We start from the raw sequence: 19026 nt of genomic DNA on the forward strand, positions 1-19026 counted from the left end.
GCCTTTTGCAGAATGCCTCAGATGGTTACTTTTAACCCAAACCCATTTTCTGACCCAGCCCACCTTAGACCCACAGGAGTGTCAGCGGTGACAACAGGAGCAGAGGTAGGAGAGGGTGGCTGTGCAGTAGGAAAGTGGTGGGAGCATCAGCGCCCAGAGCTGAGTGCATTAGGTCCCTGGGAGAACCGTGGAGCTGTGGCTGCCCTTCCACAGCAGCTTCCAATGACCTGCACTGGGACTGTAGGCACCTGTCCTCCCTCGTGTCCGCCCCTCCGATGTCCCTTCTCTCTACATCCAGCTATGCGTGCCCTCTCCTCCATCATGCTAACACTCATGCTTGCCTGGTGGTAAGGGAGCAGAACTGTTAGAAACACACAGACCTTTCATCTGAGCTTAATTTTCTGCTGTTTTGTATGAAAATGAGCTTCCTGGCTAGGCTCAGCACAAGCAACAGGGCAGAGACTGGGTGTGGGGTTCAAAGAGGGGATGGACCACAGTGGTCCTATTTAAGACTGCTATGAACTGTCTGCAGCCTTAAACATCTAATCTCTGCACAAAACACTACCAGGTCTGTCAGCTATGGACTGAGACTCTCTCCTGTCCCAAGCCTGACATTTCTGCCAGCCCATGTCAGCTCCAGGGGAAACAGAGGGACAACTGGCAGGGGATCATTTTGTCAGGCCAGCTTGCACCTCTATTGCAATTCACTGCTAAATCACAAAAGAATCTGTATGATTTCAGTCTCCTGTGTTTAAATACAGATTTGTATAATATATTCCTGTTATTGCTGTAATACACATACAGATCCAGGCAAATATTTGTTCCCCTCTCCCTCCCTCCTCTTGATTTGTCTTAATTGTGTTCAGAGCCAGTCTAGATTAGGGATTTTCAGGTTGTGGTCTGCAGACTGCTGGGTTCTGGCTCTTCCAAATGAGTCTGGCAAACAAACCTAAGAAAAGCCTATTGTCACTAACAGCACAAGGTTCCTCATCTTGACTGGCAAAACTATAGGGGTCCACAAGATAGAGGAGCCTAACAGTCCCTCCTCTTTTGTTTCTGCCGATTCAGTTCACACTCTGCTGAGTGTCAGTGTTAGCTGCTGCAGATTCCAAGGCAATGTTGGAAAAACCTGTGTCAACAAAACTGAACAGTAAGGTTTCTGGCATTCCTTATACTATAAGTGTATAGCCACTGCTCCACAGCAGGCCTGGGCCTGAGTAATAGAACAGCTCTCTTGTCTTCCTGGTATAATGGTCCAAACTGGGGGGAGGAGGAGGGAGAAAAAAAACGGCAGATTGCCTTGCTAGAGCTCCCGAATGCTACTTAATCTGCTTGGTTTCTTCAGTGTTACAGTCAGTGTTCTTGAAATGCTGTCTTTTGTGTTTTGTCTGGCTTTTCCACTCTGAGGTTTGGGGTGGAGAACCTGGATTACCGCCTGGAAAGTGCTGTGTGACCTTGTGGCAGTACAGACACAGGACAATCTGCAATAATATTGGACTTCACTGTACCAGAAATTCCTCTGAGGATGCATCTTCTTTCCCCAAGACAGTCTCCTAGACCAATTGTCATGGAGAAGCTAAGATTCCTGCATTATAGCAGAAATGATGGGTTTTTAACACAGGTTAGCTGAGAGTACTCTATTTACATTCAGTATTTCCAAGCAAATTGGTTTGTAATTAAATTAGAAGCAATTAAACTTCTCTGGAACAGCAAACATTTTCATACTGTGACTTGCTTAACATAGTGCAACAGTCCTTACCCTTTATGCAGCCCACAAAGAGTCACTAAAAAGTCAATTAAGCCAAACAAGATTTTGCGATTATGTTTAAAAAGGAGGTGAGTGGTTGACAGATGGCAGGGACAGAATTTCAGCTGGACGAAGCAATATTTTTAGTGATGATATGAAAATTAATGCCAACATTAAAGAGAAATAGGAGAAAGGGGATAAATTACAAAATACATACAATAGGTCCCTTTCAATTTCACAAGGACAGGGCTGGTTCTGTGATATCCCTAAAAGCTCGACATCACAGAATTTACACAGCTTGGGCTACATACTGAGAGAGGTAAAAAGAGGTCATCTCTTTCAGAAACATACTATGATGAATTGGGATGTAAAGAGATGTGGTTAGCTAGGGAAAATGTCAGGCAGAGTAATTTCACCTCTCTGTATCAGTCTTGGGTTAATTATTGCAGTGTTCTGTGTGCATTTGTGGAGCCAATTTTTTCTCAAGTTGCAATAAAGACTCACTTCGCAACAGAAGCAGCTCAGAGTATGTTTAGAAATGTCTGTCCCTCACTAGTTATCAGGGAAGATGAGCTGAAATTCAAAACAATAAGAACAAATGTGAACAGGCCTGGTTTAAATGGTAGCAAGTTAGGCAGCTGCAAGCTCTGTAAGAAGTTAGGAGGAGGGAAGGAGGAAATTTACAAATATGAAATATTTACAAATTTCCAATGCTAAATATATTCTGTTCAGATTGGCAGGAATTAATAGTATTATTCTTTTACTACTTTCTTGGGGAATACAAGATGCACATTAACTCAATGTTTGTATTTTATTTACTGATTATTCCCATTGCATTATGGAATTAATGCATATTAGTCTGTGTTGTTCAGATCTAATAATTTGATTCTAAATGCCTTTGTATGTTTTTAATCAATACAATTACTGCCACTAAGGTATCTGAAGAACACCGAATTAACTGGTTAACTAATACAGTGCTTACAAGTTTCATTTCATGCTAGTCAAATGTGTGAGACCACAATTGGATTTTACTGTAAAAGAAAAAGAAAAGCCCTTACTCTTCATAGCCAGTATTTCCCCCCTGAATTTATGCTGTTGGACTTTGTCTATTACTGAATCAGATGACCATGTGCCCTTGTAGCAGGAGGAGGTAATGATGTTGATGTGTTGTCCTTGGAAGATGCATGTTGTCCCTCATGACCATGTCCCTTCTGTTTTGGTTAGATCCATCTGGTCATGAAGGCTCATTGTGGTTGGCAGAGCTGTGGCAGTGCTAACATGTCCCAGTCAGGGACAGGAGCTGTATCTTGCATCAGAAGCACTAGGAAGAAGGGTGCTACCCTAATGAAACTGCAATCCAATTTTGAACACCACCCAGTAGATAAACTGCACAGTCTGAGAAACTTGGATGAGACAGGATAGGTAGCAGGTTCAGCACATCAGCACTGTCCACTTTGACAGGCTTTTTGTAGCCATCTTGCGAAACAGAAGTCATAAGGAAGATAAGAAGGTTGTTTTGTGGATATTTGCCAAGAGCAGAATGCTCATCTTTTCCACTAACGTACAAATATGTAAATTAAAAAGAAGTGCTTGAATGGTTTTTATGTTTATGACAGAAGACTTAAAGCTGTGGAAGTAAAGAAATACTTGGCTGAAAGAAGAATGTTTGTATGGTTTTTTAAATGTATTCTGGTCTTGCCATCAGTGTGGGATTTCTTTCCTCTGTTTACTTTCATATTCTACAGAAACAACAATTTACCTTTTTTAGGAAATGTATTCTATGTAGATGGAAAACATCGATATAGATAATTAAAAATCTCCTCCTATGAAGTAGGATAACAGAAAGTGTTGCACTGGATGTTGTTAGATTGTTCCTTCTCAGTTTCATTTTTAGCAAGAATTTATTTCTGAAAAGGATGACAGGAAGTAGAATGAGGAGTAGATAGGGCAGCTGGAATCTGAGGCAGATGTGCTGCACTCCTTCAATGTTTCTTCATTTCATGTACATTCACACAATGCACTGTCCTGAACTTGGAGAATAAGGAACATGGAATCACCAGAAGAGACACAAAACAGCTTTAAATTAACTTCTCTTCCCTGTTTGTCAGAGGCTTTACCTTGTTGCTGACCTCCCTAGGGGATTCAGGAGGTAACCTTCAATGTCCTCTAGCACTGTCTCACTTTGATGACTTTTCCTTTCTGTGTTAAAAATCATTATAAAATGCTCAGAATGAATTTGTAGACACTAGACTTCCAGGACTTCAGTTGCAGCATTCAGCAGTGTTTTCAGTTGCTCGTTCTTGTCACTTGTCAGAGATGTGAGTAGATACCGTCATCCCTATTTTACCAATGGAGAAGTTGAAACACTCAGAGGTGGAATGACTAGCTGGGATCACACAATACATAAACTGCTATCACCCAGGAGATGGTGGTGCGCTTGCCTCACTTGGGTGGCATTTTGACTGCATTCAAGTCAAGAGTTTTACCATTGATTTTAATAGGTTCACAATTTCACCCCCTAATTCACACTCTGTCCAGTTTTTGGCAGCCTTACGTTTGTCATGAAATGGCTTCATCTAAAATTTCACTGCCTGGTCCTCAGAGGGCAATTCTGGCATCTGGGTGTAATCAAAGCATAGGAGAGCCCATCCAGTCCTGCTTGTCTAGAGGCATGCCTCCTGGGAGACTTGGAGGTGTGAGATGTGTGCAGAAGTTACAAAGGTATCGGGAAACAAGTGAAATGAATCCTCCAGAAGCTCATTAATCTTTAACTTCTCTTCAGCTTGCCTTTTGAATAGTTGCTGTTTACCTATAGCATGGGTGAGAGGCAGGTCTTAAAACCCAGTAACCTTACTGCCTAGTATTTATCATACTTGTTCATCTTCATCATTATAGATTGTTTCTCAAGAAGTAAATAATTTCAGGTAAACATACTATTAAAGCCATGGATACTAAGAAACCAGTAATTCTCATGAGAGACAGTGAAAAAAATGCTTTATTCTTTTGTAGGTTAAAAAAAAGCAGCAGCAGACAAACCCATGACAATGCTGGCTTGAGATTCCTTATGACAACTATAGTCACACCTCTATCAGAATATCGGGAATGCTCACAGCAGAGTTAGCATTTTCTGACATTTTATTCAATGCATGCAGTGTAGTTAAAGCAGCTGTTTCATTGTAGCAGGGAGGTAGAAAAATGACAGGAAAATAAGACATCATTAGCCATGTTCTGGGGGGTTTTGTGCACTGGTTATAGTCTGTTTCAATATTCTTTTTCCCTTTGACATTCTCAGTGAAGTATCATTTTTGGTAATGGCTGAATCATTTTGTGTTAAAAGGACAGACATTTACAGTTTGTCAAAGAAACATTGTAGAAGTGTTAATAATGCAATTTCAATTTAACTTTCTAAAATAAATTTGCTACACTGATTGTATTTGAGAATTTAAAGGGACACATTTTCCTGTTTATGCTATTAATACATGTAGGTTACTAAAGAAAAACAGTTTTACAATGTACTTTAAAATACAGTTTATTCTTCATATTGTATTACATTTAAAGAACATAGATTTTGAAACAGTCATCATTACTCTGAATATTTTGATAGTAGCCCATTTACTGACAGTATTCAAAGCATTTTACAAAGGTAGAAATTATTAGCATTCCTCTCTCCAAAAAGGGGAAGATGAAACACAGTGCAATTACATGATTTGTGTAAGGTCATGCAGTCAGAAAAAAAGAATGAAACAGAGCTGTCTCAACCACTGGTCCTGACGATTTCTACTAGTCTGTTTTGCTTGGTTTAATTAGTTTGTAGTTAGTTAAATATATGGGTATTTAGTTTACAGGTGGTGTAGTTTTATGAAACTCAGAAGATTTTTGAAATGTGATTAACTCCTGTTTCTGTAGAAGTTCCCTGATTTTGCAAACATCCTTGTGGCTGTGTTCCTCTGTTGATACCTTGCCCTGCTTCTCACTTTTGCTGTTTATTGATGTTTCTTAAAGGAACTATATGGTTGCCTTTTGTGACCATGGCTGGTTTGAAGTTGCTTTGGTAATACAATTTTAGACTATCTAGACTGGCTACAGGTCCTTGTAATACTTGCATTGTTTGGTAAACTTAGATGAAGAGCAGCAAGAAGTGCTCTTTCTGTGTAATTTGTCCTTTGTTATTTGCCAAGTGTTGCTAAGTGACCTACAGACCTGGCATGAGGTCAGTCGTTGTCAGTTTTGGACTTTTCTTTTCCAGTTAGGAGACATGAGCAGGCACTTTGCTCTTTGGCTGCCAGTACTGTCTTGTGGAGAGCTCTAAGGAGCACAGGTTGGTTCTCTCAGCGGCCGTATACATTTGTGGGGAGATAGTGAAGAGATGACTGAAGTGTTTCCAGCATGGTAGTGATGATTGCATTTCTATTTCCACTTTTTTTTGTCTTCTGGAGGAGAATGGTGAGGTCTCCCTGCAGATATGACTGTGGTCTGGGTTAGACAGAGCTTAGTCCTTGTAACGTGTCCCAGCCTTCAGAAGTCCCTGTGGCAGGGAGTATGTGCCAAGGTTTCTTACAGACTGTGCACCCTGGGGGGCTGGTTAGAGGTCATGACATAGGTTGTTTTCCAATGACAAGAGTTGGTCAGTGTATCATCAGCATGTTCTACATAAGGCTACTCCAGAGATCCAGCATAGGCTAACAGAGCACAGAAATTCCTACTATACTGGTTGCATTTTCCTTCAAATGTTGACAAAAATGCTGTTCAAAAGACCTTTTTATGACAGGGTCTTTGGCCAGCTGCTTCTCTGATGTTTTTCAGCAAGCTACGTTCACTAAGTGTATTGTTTTACGTGCGGCATCCTAGCAGAGGTTGGTGCAGTCTGCATAGACACACTCTAGATAGAAACAGGACCAATGGAGTTGACTTTAGGATACTCCGTCCAAGACTGCTTTCCACCTGGAAATGTACTCCCACAGCTATGATACTGTATGCTCAGCTTTATCCCTGTTATATGGTTATTCTGTAGCACTGGAAATACTGGTTTGTGCTGGGAAAAGACTCATCTCTACAGGGGCTCCTCATCTTTGGAATTCTTATCTATGCTTTTGGTCTGAAGTAGCTCAGGTAGATGACATATTACAAAAAAAGGGCAACTTATTGGAAATGGATATATGGATTTGAGAAAGAATGATAAGAATAGAAGGGGGAGATGCTGTCTGACAGGGCTGTGGGGACTTTTGCTAATTGTCAGCTGTTTCTTACTGACTGGCTATACTTTCACCAATATTGTGGGAATGTTTTTTCTGTGTTTTATTTCCTCCCATGTGAACCAGCTAGAGCACTGATAACCTTTCAGGAGGTGTATACAAAGATATTCAAGCATGTCAGTCATAAATGGCAGTCATCAGAAGTCATTTGGAACCAGTAAGAGCTAAAGATGCTCTGCTTCCTGAAATACACTTAGGAGAATCAAATGCTGTGGGCCTGATTCAAAACCCATTGAGTCAGTTAGGAACTTCCCAGTGATTTCAGTGGGATGTGGATTAGGCCCTAAATCACCAATAGCAGTAAGTGCTGAGGATGTAAAACAAACAGACCTCTTAGTGATGTGGCTGTTGCTCCTGCTGCCACCTTTCAACTTGTGTGGCTTTTGTCCTTTGTTTCTTCTGGATCCCCTGCCAGCCAGCAGGAAAACAGATGTCATTTGCAATTCTTTTCAGTGCACCAGTTGGAAATGAAGGGATCAACAGCAGTGCACAGGTTTATCTGATCACCCTGGTAACCTCACATGCCATGCTTAACTCCAATAAATACTGAAACTTGTTCTCTGTTCAGAGATGAGCTACACTGAGGTCATGGGAAAATACACACTTCCTACGTTAACATTTGAGGGTAGTAAGTTAGGTCCCCTCCATCATTTGATTCTATAGATCCAAATTACTATAGATCTAAAGCATTCATTCACATGCAAAGGCTTGGAAGAAACATCCCTTTACTGCTATTTAACAAGGGGAATAGAAAAATATATTTTTATAAGAGATGTTCTTGGATTTTATTTAGCAGATTCAAATAACTTGACAAATACAGACCTCATGTTAGGCCTCTATTATTGTTGTTAATGATATTATTTATTTGTTTGCATATGCCTTGCTCAGTGATGTAAGAAGCACAGAAGACTTCTAGCCCTTGCCCTATAGGTTGTAATCTAAGGCCTATTTCTCCAGAGATTAAATGTGTGCATAACATTATACACATGAATAGTCCTATTTAAATCTACTATATTGCTCTCATGCATAAATATTTGAATCTTCAAAGGAATGGAGGCTAAATTTGTTACTTTGCCTGCTCTGCCCCAATTTAAGTAGGGAGTTTCATGATTGGCTTCATGAAGGGTTTGTTTGAATGGCCCAAATGTGACTCCATAAATGTACAGATATGGAGTTTGTCAATGTTAACCTGAAAGCCATTTTATCACAGCTTCTCATGATCATTTTCTGCTTCCCCCTGCCAACACCTGCAGCTTTCCCTTCTTTAGACTCCAGACCCATATGCACCTTCTCCCCTACAGGGGGGACCAGCAGATCACAGTAAACTCTCGGTGTGTGCACTAGTTGGAAAAGGGCATGAAGTAGCTAAAGCTCAAGATGGTACTGCTGTGTTGCTTTATCTCACGCTGAAGAAAAGCTAAGAGCAGGTATACTTGGCACTACTGTGGCCAGGAGATTGGTAATAATTAGTAAACTATTCTAATTGGCTTGCATATTTGAGCTCTTCACATGATAACTTTTCCCTTATTCAGAGGTCCTGAAAAATTTGATCATCAAGTAGCTGCAGTCATACAACTCCATGCAACATGTATGTACTTGAGTCACATTAATTCTTCAAAGATACCGGAATGTGTTAAGAAGGTAATTAAACACTTGGCTCACTCTCCGCTGTTTTATAGGGAGAGCTACTTCTTTGAGTGCTTTCTAAGCATCCCTTAATGGGAGATCCAAGATTGTAAAGGCTTACAAAACATTTCTTGGACTTCAGCCAAATTGTAACTATTATCCTAAGATACGATCCCTTACAGAATCCATTTTTTTCTGACGGGAAGTTGTTGCTGGAACACTGTATCTCCTGCTAACTAATTGACGTTACGTTTCTCTGCTCTCGAAGCATGACTTGCCTTTCTATAGCAAATTCAGTCCAAGCCCTGTGGTTCCATTTGTTGCATTTCAGCTCATCACTAGTGCATCCAGAGTTCACTGCCAGCTTTAGAAGGCTGTAACTTTGAGGGGACTCTTTGCTGGGCATGTCTTTTTGATGGCAATGACGTTGTTCCTCAGTAGGAGTGACTGCCTTGCTTTCTTGAGCTTTTATTACTGATGATCTCTTTAAGCACTACCTTTTTCTTGAACCAATTTTAGACATGTAAAGGTGTCCTCGAAAATTTCACAGTGCCACATAGTGAGGCTAAAAGGTACTTCAGGAAAGCATCCAGTCCATCCCTGAGCCACATGCACAATTCACTCTAGCTGTGTCGCTCCTGACAGAATCCCTTACGTATCTTCCCAAGCCTCCGAAGATGGAGACACCACACCTCCCTGGCAATCTGTGCCAGTATTCGCTGTCCACGCTGTTGAAAATGCTTCACCGATGCCTATCTGGAATCTTTCTTACCGCAAGTTAAACTCTTTATTTCCTGGTCTCTGCATGATGGACTAGGTCGCTTCTTTCTTCTTGTCAAAGGCCTTCTAAATCTGAAGAGTTTTTTATCACACTTCTGCTAAGACTTGCCTTTTCCTTAGCTGAACAACTTTTATTATTTATGTTGTGATTTCTGATTATTCTTGTTGCTCTCTTCTAAATTCTAAGTGGTTTAGATGCTTTTGAAGTAAAGTAGGCAAATGAGACACAAGTGGTTCAGCTTAGGTCTTATCTAGGCTGACTAAAGCAGAACTGCATTATGTGTCTAATGTCTTACTACGTCCCAGTGTAGTATTTGTTGCTTTCACACAAGTATGGCATTGCTTACTTAGTTCTGTTTACTACCTATTATAAACCTCATTTCTTTTTCTGTGGAACTGTGCTAAGACACTTGTTCCCTACCCTGTCTCTATGTAGCTGATTCCTCCTGCTTCAGAAAAGTGGTCAGCACTATCTGTGTTGCATAACAGCATCATATTTTTTTCAGACCAATGTCAAAACTGTATCAGATTGTAAACTTATTCTCCAACATATGTGCAGTCCCTCCCATCCTGAAGTCTCCTGCAGAATCAAGCGGTGTACATTCTACTTCATCCCATGTTAAGATTTAATATTATCAGGTATGATATATTCTTGAGAACGCTGCTCAGAACAGACTTCTGGTATGACTGCCAGTTTGACTTTGCTTCACTGGTAATTGCTTTCAAAATACGCTTTTCCAACCAGCTTTGCACCTATTTTGCAACAATTTAATCTGCCCTTTGCAGAAGAGAATATCTTAATAGACCAAAGTCTTACTTATGACTGCCAAAGTCTTACTAAAGGAAAGGATTGAAAATCAGCTGTTTCTTCCCTAATCTATCAGTGTTGCTACCCAGTCATGAAAAGAAATTAGATCAGTGTGGCATGATTTGTTCTTGATTAATATACATCACATGTGACTCATCTCCCTGTTCCTTTCTAGGTGCTCACAAATGGACTTTTTCTAGAAAGACAAGTTAAGCTGACATGTCTATAATTTTTCAGCTCTTCCTTTTCCCATATTTCTGTCTTCTGCTGCCTTCCTTAGTCCCCAAGAGTTGCCAGGGGTGGCTGCTGATGGTTCTGAGATGGCTGCAGCCCTCTTTAAGTTTCTTCAAGCTCTTCGAGTTTCCTGCATGAAATTCTACAAACACAGCCAATCTGAAAATAGCTAATTTACATAGTATTTTCTCATCCATTCTTTTGTTTTTTCAGGCTGAAATTTTATACTTGTCTTTTTTACACACTCTACTTTCTCCTTTCTGTGGATTTCTTTCTTATATTTCAGTGAAGAGCGCTTTCTTTAGCTAAGTTGAATCTTTACTACACCTTCTAGCTCTATGCTAGTAGATATTGTATGTGTGCTGTGCCTTAGCTTTCACCTTGGTTTTTTTCTGTACTTTTGAGTTGAATCAGATTTCTTCTAAATGCCATCTTTTATTTTGTTTTGATTAGGATGGAAGATTTATTGACAAATCTCCATCTATATTCCATTTTTTCATTTACTAGTTTTATGCATTTTTGTTGGAGCTTAATGGAAACTCTGAAGAACGAGAATGTGCATTCATTTTCACTAGTCTATTGCTATAAAAGTCTCTTATAATTTTTGTCTTACACATTTTGTCTTTCCTTTGAACTACATTCCTAACTAGAATTAAAACCTGGGAGCTAGATTGAGTATATTGTGCTTTATTGATTTTAAAAAAAAACCTTTTAAGAATGTAGAATTTAAAAATACTTTTCATAATGACTTCAATGCCAATTTAGCCAATGATTTAAGTATATATTTACCTTCAGCCTCATTGAAATTGATAAGTACTTGAAATCCTTTTAAAAGAAAATGGAAGCAAAAATGATTAATACTCAGAGCATTATCTCTAACGTCATTGTTTATTTATATACCTATTTGAAACTGTTATTCAAGTTTTGTTTGCATTAAAGGCATCTTTCAAAAGATTCTTGCTATTCTTAGCATGCTTTATCTGCAAATGTAGACTGTCTAAAGTACGCTCCACACAGTTCCAGAAACCAAGAAATATTGAGGGATGTCCTACCGCCCTTCTGGTGGGACAGAAATGTTTATAACTTAAATGAGTCTTTGAAAATTGTTGACTTATTAATGAGAAAAATCAGGAATCCCAATTTAATTGTATTGATTTGCCTTTTCAGAGACTACTTGTAATGTATGAGTAGAAATGAAAAACCTTTGCATTATTTTCCATTTACAGGCCTCTCCATTAAGGTTATCTTATCTTTATTGATTTCTGTCATGCGCTTCCGTCATTTTCCTCTTCCTGGCTGACCTATAGTCTCCTGGTACATTCGTAGCTCCTAGCACTATTTGATTACTACAAGGACTTTGTCACATCATTAAAATCCTGTGAGAGCTAACAAACAGATGCCCAGCTTAAGAAAACCGATACCCGGCAACCCAGCAGTACGCGGCGTGTGTTTCACCATACTTCCGACCTGGCTGTCCTGCCTTTGCTCTACAAGTGTAAGGGAGCCGTGGCTGCCATGGGCCGAATGCAGGGTCTTGCCCTTGTGGGAGACCTCTGTGTTGAGTATCATCTGCCCTGTTGGCAAGCCCAGAACGCCAGCCAAATTCAGCCCTCGTGTCGTATCTCCTGACATTTCACGCGAGAAGTAAATTTGATCCGTGCTGTTAACTACCAGTCCCAACAAAGCAAAACATCTTCCCATCATTCTGAGGTGGCTGCTGAAGCTCAGTTTTGTTCTTCTTTGTCTCCATTTCTACTGTCCTTTAACACTCTGCTTTCCTTTTTCCTCTGTGTTGTGCCATGTGTTTTCTGTCTCTCCTCTCCTTTCACCTATTCGTTACATGCCTGTTTTCCCATTTCTTCTCCTTCTCTGCTTCTCTCTTGCAGAGCCCTGATAGTCTTCCCTTTCGCTCTTCCCTTTGCAGAACCAAGTCACCTGCTTTACTCTTTTCTTTTTCCTTCACCAGCCCCTTTGTGAAAGTCCTTACCCAGGTCTCTGCAAGTAGCCTGCATGCTCTTGCATTTCAGAGAGCGGCTATAAAAGGGTTGCCAGCTAGGTCTGATGATAGTTTAGAAAAGACTGATAGTGGGAGCAGAGCTTTTTCTTCATTCCTGTTTCTTGTGCTATGCTGTAAGGGAGAAAGCTGAATAGAAAAAGATGCTGAAGCAGGAAAGAGTTTCCATGGTGGGAGACTGAAGGGTGGAGGCAGCCGCATGCGGAGGAATGCTGTTGTGCCCACTGTGGGTCGAGAGCAGCAAGCAGAAGAGCTAGCTACACCTGCGTAGCCTCAGATCTGGTGTGATGTCTGGCTATTGCACACTTCAGTAGTACTTTAGAAAGTTTACCATGCATTTGTTATTCATCTTCACCTGTCACGTCACTGTTCTAATTTGCTGAGCATTAAGAGCCAAGTTTGTTTTCAGGATGTCTTCAGAGAGCTTTTTCTACTTGGGTCTCCTGGGCAGAGCTTGGACTTACACATCATTCTTTGTTTTTACAGCTTCTTTGTTCAGTTTTTTATTTTAGCTTTTATTTTACTGCCTAACCTTTAAAAATGTATTTAATTTCATTTTATTTTTCAGACACCTCTTATTGAACCTCACATCCCACATCGTCCTACTAAAACCATTACACAGGTAATAGGACATAGGTGTGCTGTAGAGCCAGGACGCTAGACAAATAACTCCTATTTCCAACAGTGTGATGCATATCAGCTGAAGCGATGCTTTCTGTTAGATGTGATAAGTATGTGAGACTTAAAATCCCAAATATATACTACATTACTCTGCAAAAGTAAGCATCTGTGCAAGGACTTTTAATTTAGGGAGAAGAGAACTTGTATTTTGTTTTGCAGAAGGCAGTACAGAGATTGTGGAAAGTTTAAAATCTGTGTGTCTTGGTCCCTTTTTTTCCTCCATGATCACCAAGGTTCCTTCAGAAAAGATCCTCAGAGCTGGAAAGATTTTGCGGAATACAATTCTGTCCCGAGCCCCTCACATGATAAGAGATCGTAAATACCATCTGAAGACTTACAGGTGTGTGAGCTGATTGTATAGAAGTCTCTGAATTTTTTATGCCTGCCATCCTCTGATTTGTGATTAATGCCTTACCATGCTTGCAGGTCTCAAAAGGTCGGAAATTATTCTGTGATGCTATTTGAGTCTGGATGTTATGCAGTCTTTAATGGGCCTGGTAAACCTTTTCTGAAGTAATTTGACTGGAAATTGAGTCCATGATTGTGAACAGAGCATTCACATACAAAAACTCTTCCAAAGTTAATAGCATAGTTAGCTGAAATATTCTGTGCAATATCAAGTTAAAAAGTTCTTTTCGTATATTAGTAAGAGATAATATGATAATTCATTAATATGTTACCGTACTGATTGCTACAGCAGTGATGCTCAGTGTGGAGTTCTGAAAATGTGAGAAATATTCCTTATGTAGATTTTTTGCTCTATTTAGATATTTTTTTTTCGGCTTATTGCCAGGCTTTCTTATCTTCCTGCTGGTGGCAGCACTGTCTTGCTGAAGTGGGATAACAATGGCACTTGTAGAATAGGAATCTGACTTCAAGGAGTCGGGATCTATCTACTGTTGGCTTAAGAAAAAGTCAATTTGTTTTAGTGTCTCATGTTTAAATCAAATACTTAATGCATTATTCAGAGTATATTTAAATAAAAATTGGTTTAAAATCTGTGAGTATGTCTTTTTCTAAATAGTAAATCAATATGTTGCTGATATGCGTTTGAGATAAGTGCATTGATTTTCCATATTTCAGACCAAAATGTATTTAATACGATGCAAGGTAGTTGGAGCTTGTGAATTGATCTGAGACTCTATTACAATATGACATTGCTCATTGTTCTAGAAGAACAAAAGAGCATGTATGATAAATGAAGACCAATGCTGGTCCAAACAACTGCACCATTTTATCTAACACATAACTGGGAAAAACTCTTACTGTTCTGTCCTCAGGTTTTGAAAATATGGAATGCCAAAATTTAGATTGGATCCAGGAGAGGGAAAGTTTTGTCATCAAAATGGGATTTTAATTGGAAGAGCATTCTTTAAGCTAAATTTCAGCAATTTCAGTATTATCTATTTCCTCGGTCTCTGAAAGTGATGTGTGAAGTGTGGAGCCACAAGAACCTGTCTAGAAGGACTAGCCAGCTTCCTCTCTGTTCTGCGTGTGATTAGTTACAGATTTATAAGTTTTTGATCACATTGCTTATTTGCTTCTGTTCTGCTGAGCTAGGGAGTGTTATGACAAAGAATCTTACTTAGTGACCATGTGACTTTTTGGTTTTTTACCCCTCTTTGAGTGTTCTCCAGAACTTCAGGCCTGCTGTTGTCTGCCTCTGGGTCAGTCAGGAGCTGAGGGGTGACTAGCACCCAGGATGAGAGAGCCTCAGAAACACTGTAGACCTGCAGACCAATATCCCGAAATACAGTGTGGCCGGAGTTTGGCTACGAGTGGAGGAACACCCTCATAACACTGGCTCTTCCTGTGGATACTGTTCTCATTGGCAAAGCTTTTACAGTGTTAGATGATTGTTTTCATGCAAGATTCTGAAAAGTGTGAGGTTTTTGCTATCCTATGGTATACAGAGGTGATTTCCTTTGAAATCTGGGTTGGAGATTCTTGCACTGGTACTCAGGTTTTGTACCAGATGGCACAGGCTCACTCTGATCCTCTGAACTTTGCATTTCCCAAAACACTTATTGTTCTGCTGAGGTGATCCTCTCAAAACTGAACACTTTGCCTGGTATTTCAAGCATATATTCGTAGAAGGTGACATTGTGTTTTCTATAGGGAGATTTGACTAATGTTATACAGAGTTTAAGATATCACTGTTCTTGACAGACACTGTGTGTAATCTCTCTCTTGGCTAGCTCCCCTTTCATTTCTATCTATTTATTTGTCCTTCAGGCAATGCTGTGTCGGGACAGAACTAGTTGATTGGATGATGCAGCAAAGTCCTTGTGTCCATTCACGAACCCAGGCTGTTGGCATGTGGCAAGTATTGCTGGAAGAAGGTGTTCTTAACCATGGTAAGATAAAGAACATCAGCATCTTGACTAAAACATGAGTGATGTGTAACATCAGTGCCTCTGTAGATCTCTTTCATGAAAAAGAAAGGAATCATGAGCCCAAAAGAAATGCTGCAGAGCAGCCTATTCATTCGTAAGTGCAAGTGCAACACACAGACAGTATCACATGAATCTTGCTACCGATACACCTTTTTAACTTATGAGAATATTGAAAAGTAAATTAACAATTTATAACGATAACTCTAATTATACTTAGGAGTACACTGGCTTGTGCTTATATTGCAAGAGCTGGATAGCACTCAGGCCAAAACCAAGAGATGTATTAGCATACACAAAACTGATCTTCATCAAAGATTTGCAGCATTTGGAAGTGAATCTGAGCATTTGTGTTTGCTCAGATGCATAATTTTGGGATGATTTTCAGTGGTTTTGGGATGGTTTCTGAGTTCAGCACTTCAAATGTTCCAGTGCAGAGACCTGGGATTTTATGTTAGTTTTCTGACTGTATTTTACGTTGACTTTCAGTTTCCATTTGGCAGGATTTACTTGGTAACAGGATATTATAGCTCTCAAAAGGGTAGCTTTCTAAAGCAATATTCATATTTGAAGCTTTGCATGTACAGTCTTATTAAGTTCAGAAAAACAGCTTTATCACAGTACACTTCCATTTATCCTCTGTTGTGCTTCCCATATCCCAGGGAGAAATTTCCACACTGAGAAGACAGATTGTTTCCACCGCTTCCTTACCTAAGAGCTCTAGCTTTAATTCCTGCCAAATATTCCCTTAAACTCCCAGGGCATGCTGTTGCAAGCTGCATCACAGTATCCAACTCGACACATCACTCTGACTTGCTTGGAAGACCAAGGGTTTGTCCTTCACCATATCATAGCCTCTCTTTAAAAGTCTTCTCTTGGTAGTCTTTCCATTAAGTTCTTCCACTAGGACACAGGTCAATGAACTTTCCCCCGGGATTATATCTTGATGATGTACATTTTTGGTAAATCAGAAAAAGTTTGGATGCTTCTGATACCTTTTTATTCTTTCTGAAACATGTAGGGCAAGATGTTCATGCTAGAGAACACCTCTTAGAAATTCATGATGTAACCGTTTCCCCAGTGTGAATTGTTTGCTTCAATGAAATGGTTTGAAACAATAAGAACAAAACCAGATCTAATAAGAAAAAACCCATGCAAATGTACATACGCACACATGTATGTATACACACCCACAACACACATATATAGAAGCCTTTTGGAAAGTATTTGTAGTAAGCAATTTAAAAGTGCACCCTTCAAACTACATAATTTGGACATGTGAGAAATAAAGGTGTTTCATACTCCTGCAGTTTCTCTGTAGCTTTCTTTCCCTTCTTTACTAATATATCTGTGACATATACAATGCTACACATATTTCTACAAGGTCAGCTTCAATGAGGAGAGCTTAGGGTTGTTTGATATGTTATGTTGTTTTCAGTGGATCAGGAACACTACTTTCAAGACAAATATTTATTTTATCGATTTTTGGACGATGAGCGTGAAGATGCCCCTTTGCCAACTGAGGAAGAGAAAAAGGAGTGTGATGAGGAGTTACAGGACACCATGCTACTTCTGTCTCAGATCGGGCCAGATGCTCATATGAGGATGATTCTCAGAAAACCGTAAGCAGATTAATGAGTTAATGTTATATATGGGCCTTCCTTGTGACATGGAAACAAGAGAAATCTATGTTTATTATCAGGCATCCTTTGGCCAGTTATTTCACTTCAGTGCCAGTTTGTTCAACCTCTAAAGTGTTTAAGTCCATATTAAGTCATTTTCAGTCCTTATTAATGCTTATAAATTGAACTGTGTGTTGAGAATAACCATCAAAGGCCATGAATGGCATCATACTCACCTTGAGGAAAATGCTGCATTATGAGGTTTTACTTCATTTCTGAGTCTCCCCAAAAGTAAGTTGCAGGTAATAGAAGAGTCCTGCTCCATTAACACTTTCTGTGTAGACATGCTGTTCAATTAACTATGCTACTTTCAGTTATTGTGAGTGAGTAGAATCGTAGGATGGCAGCACAGCAGGTAGCTTTCAGTTACAGTTGTCAGTGTCATTAATTAGATTCATCCTTGGTAGAACTTTATTGAATTAAGATAGGCTGGACTTGGCCTGTTGTAGTTTGCCAGCAAGGTGTGAAATGTGGCTCTGTGGGTTTATTTATCCATTCTTATTGTTATAAAATCAATACATCAAAAAAAAATGCTTTCTGTACCTAGGCCACAGAGGATGTCTGCCTAAACTTTTCATAGCTGTCAGATCATGTCCTCTCACTCATCGGTTGGCTAACCATCCTTTCAACAATACATTCTGGTCACACTGAAAACTGTGCTAAAGGCCTTTCTTACAGGCAGCTTTATAGTGACTTCAAAGCAACCAGTATAAACTCTGTTTGACTCTCCATTGAAGGCAACCTCTTCATCATGCAGGTAGTGTTTAGGGGCCACTGAAGACGTATTTTACTGATAATTAAGTGCACTGAGAATAGTAAATTACTTAAGGTCATCTTCACTGAAGATTTACTTGTAAGGATCAGTTCAAGAATGATAAGTACACAAAACTGGATCCTGCTCCTTTGAGGCCATTGGCAAAGTTTATCTTTGCTATAGGGTAGGATTGAGCCCTGCCTACAGTGTGAGAACATTTTTTTTGTACTAAAAATGTTTTGAATCCACTTAACACAAGTGCTTACTCCTGTTCTGTTTCCATCTGTATCCTTTCCCGGCTCCATTCTTGTCCCTGTGTTGTCTGTTTAGATTATAAGTTCATTTAGACAGCACTTTTCCAAAAACTTGCTGAAAGCATTGAATTTCAGAGAGTGCCATCAGATACTTGTGCTTATAAAAATAGGTAACACTGCCATGCAGCAATAGTTTTAAAACTATAAATTCTCTTTCCTCTGTTTATGAGAGGTCTAGTCAAACACAACCAAAGGACCAGTCACTACCTGTCACAGAAAATATGTAGACAAACCAGACTTCCATAAACCCTTATAGTGTCAGGGAAGTGAGGTGTTTTCTCCTCACAGAGATGTCCTGTGCATTCTCCACTGAGGAGCGAAAGATGACTTCTTGCACCCATGACCAGATGCCAGTCATTAGGAGACCCTGAGCAGTGCTGTCTGTGCTGTGACCCTGCACCTCTGCAGTAGCTCCTTTGCCTCAGGCTGACTGAGCAGGTTGGCTCTTGAAGAATTGCCCCCTTAGATTGTCATGGTTTTTGGCTGCCTACTACATTTGCTTTCGCCCATGACTTTCAGAGCAGCCAGTGTAAGTTTACCCTGGCAGGATCAATGTTGATTATCAGCCACACTCCTTGCAGAGAGCTGAAATGCTGGGGTGATGCTGTGGTAAGTACTGATCTCCCCTCTGTGTTGTCACTTGCACAGCATCATCTGAAAGAATATTCATAGGAGATTTTTCATGAAATATAGTGAGGGTAAAGAGGTTTTCTCAAGACTGAGAGCCATCTGACATCTTTC

At 39.9% G+C, this 19026-nt stretch overlaps 1 protein-coding gene across 1 annotated transcript in view; it reads left to right on the forward strand.

Annotated features, from left to right (window-relative positions):
• Nucleotides 1–19026, forward strand: part of RAPGEF4 (Rap guanine nucleotide exchange factor (GEF) 4) — a gene marked incomplete at its 3' end in the record, with an annotated part of 115510 nt that overhangs the window by 74677 nt on the left and 21807 nt on the right. The window contains exons 8-11 of the mRNA XM_009694945.1: nt 13030–13083; nt 13376–13482; nt 15378–15499; nt 16974–17157. Coding sequence (XP_009693247.1) covers nt 13030–13083; nt 13376–13482; nt 15378–15499; nt 16974–17157 — 467 coding nt within the window. The remainder of the gene's footprint in view (nt 1–13029; nt 13084–13375; nt 13483–15377; nt 15500–16973; nt 17158–19026) is intronic.

This window comes from Cariama cristata, unplaced genomic scaffold (genome assembly GCF_000690535.1).
Source record: "Cariama cristata isolate BGI_N322 unplaced genomic scaffold, ASM69053v1 scaffold40032, whole genome shotgun sequence".
NCBI lineage: Eukaryota > Metazoa > Chordata > Aves > Cariamiformes > Cariamidae > Cariama > Cariama cristata.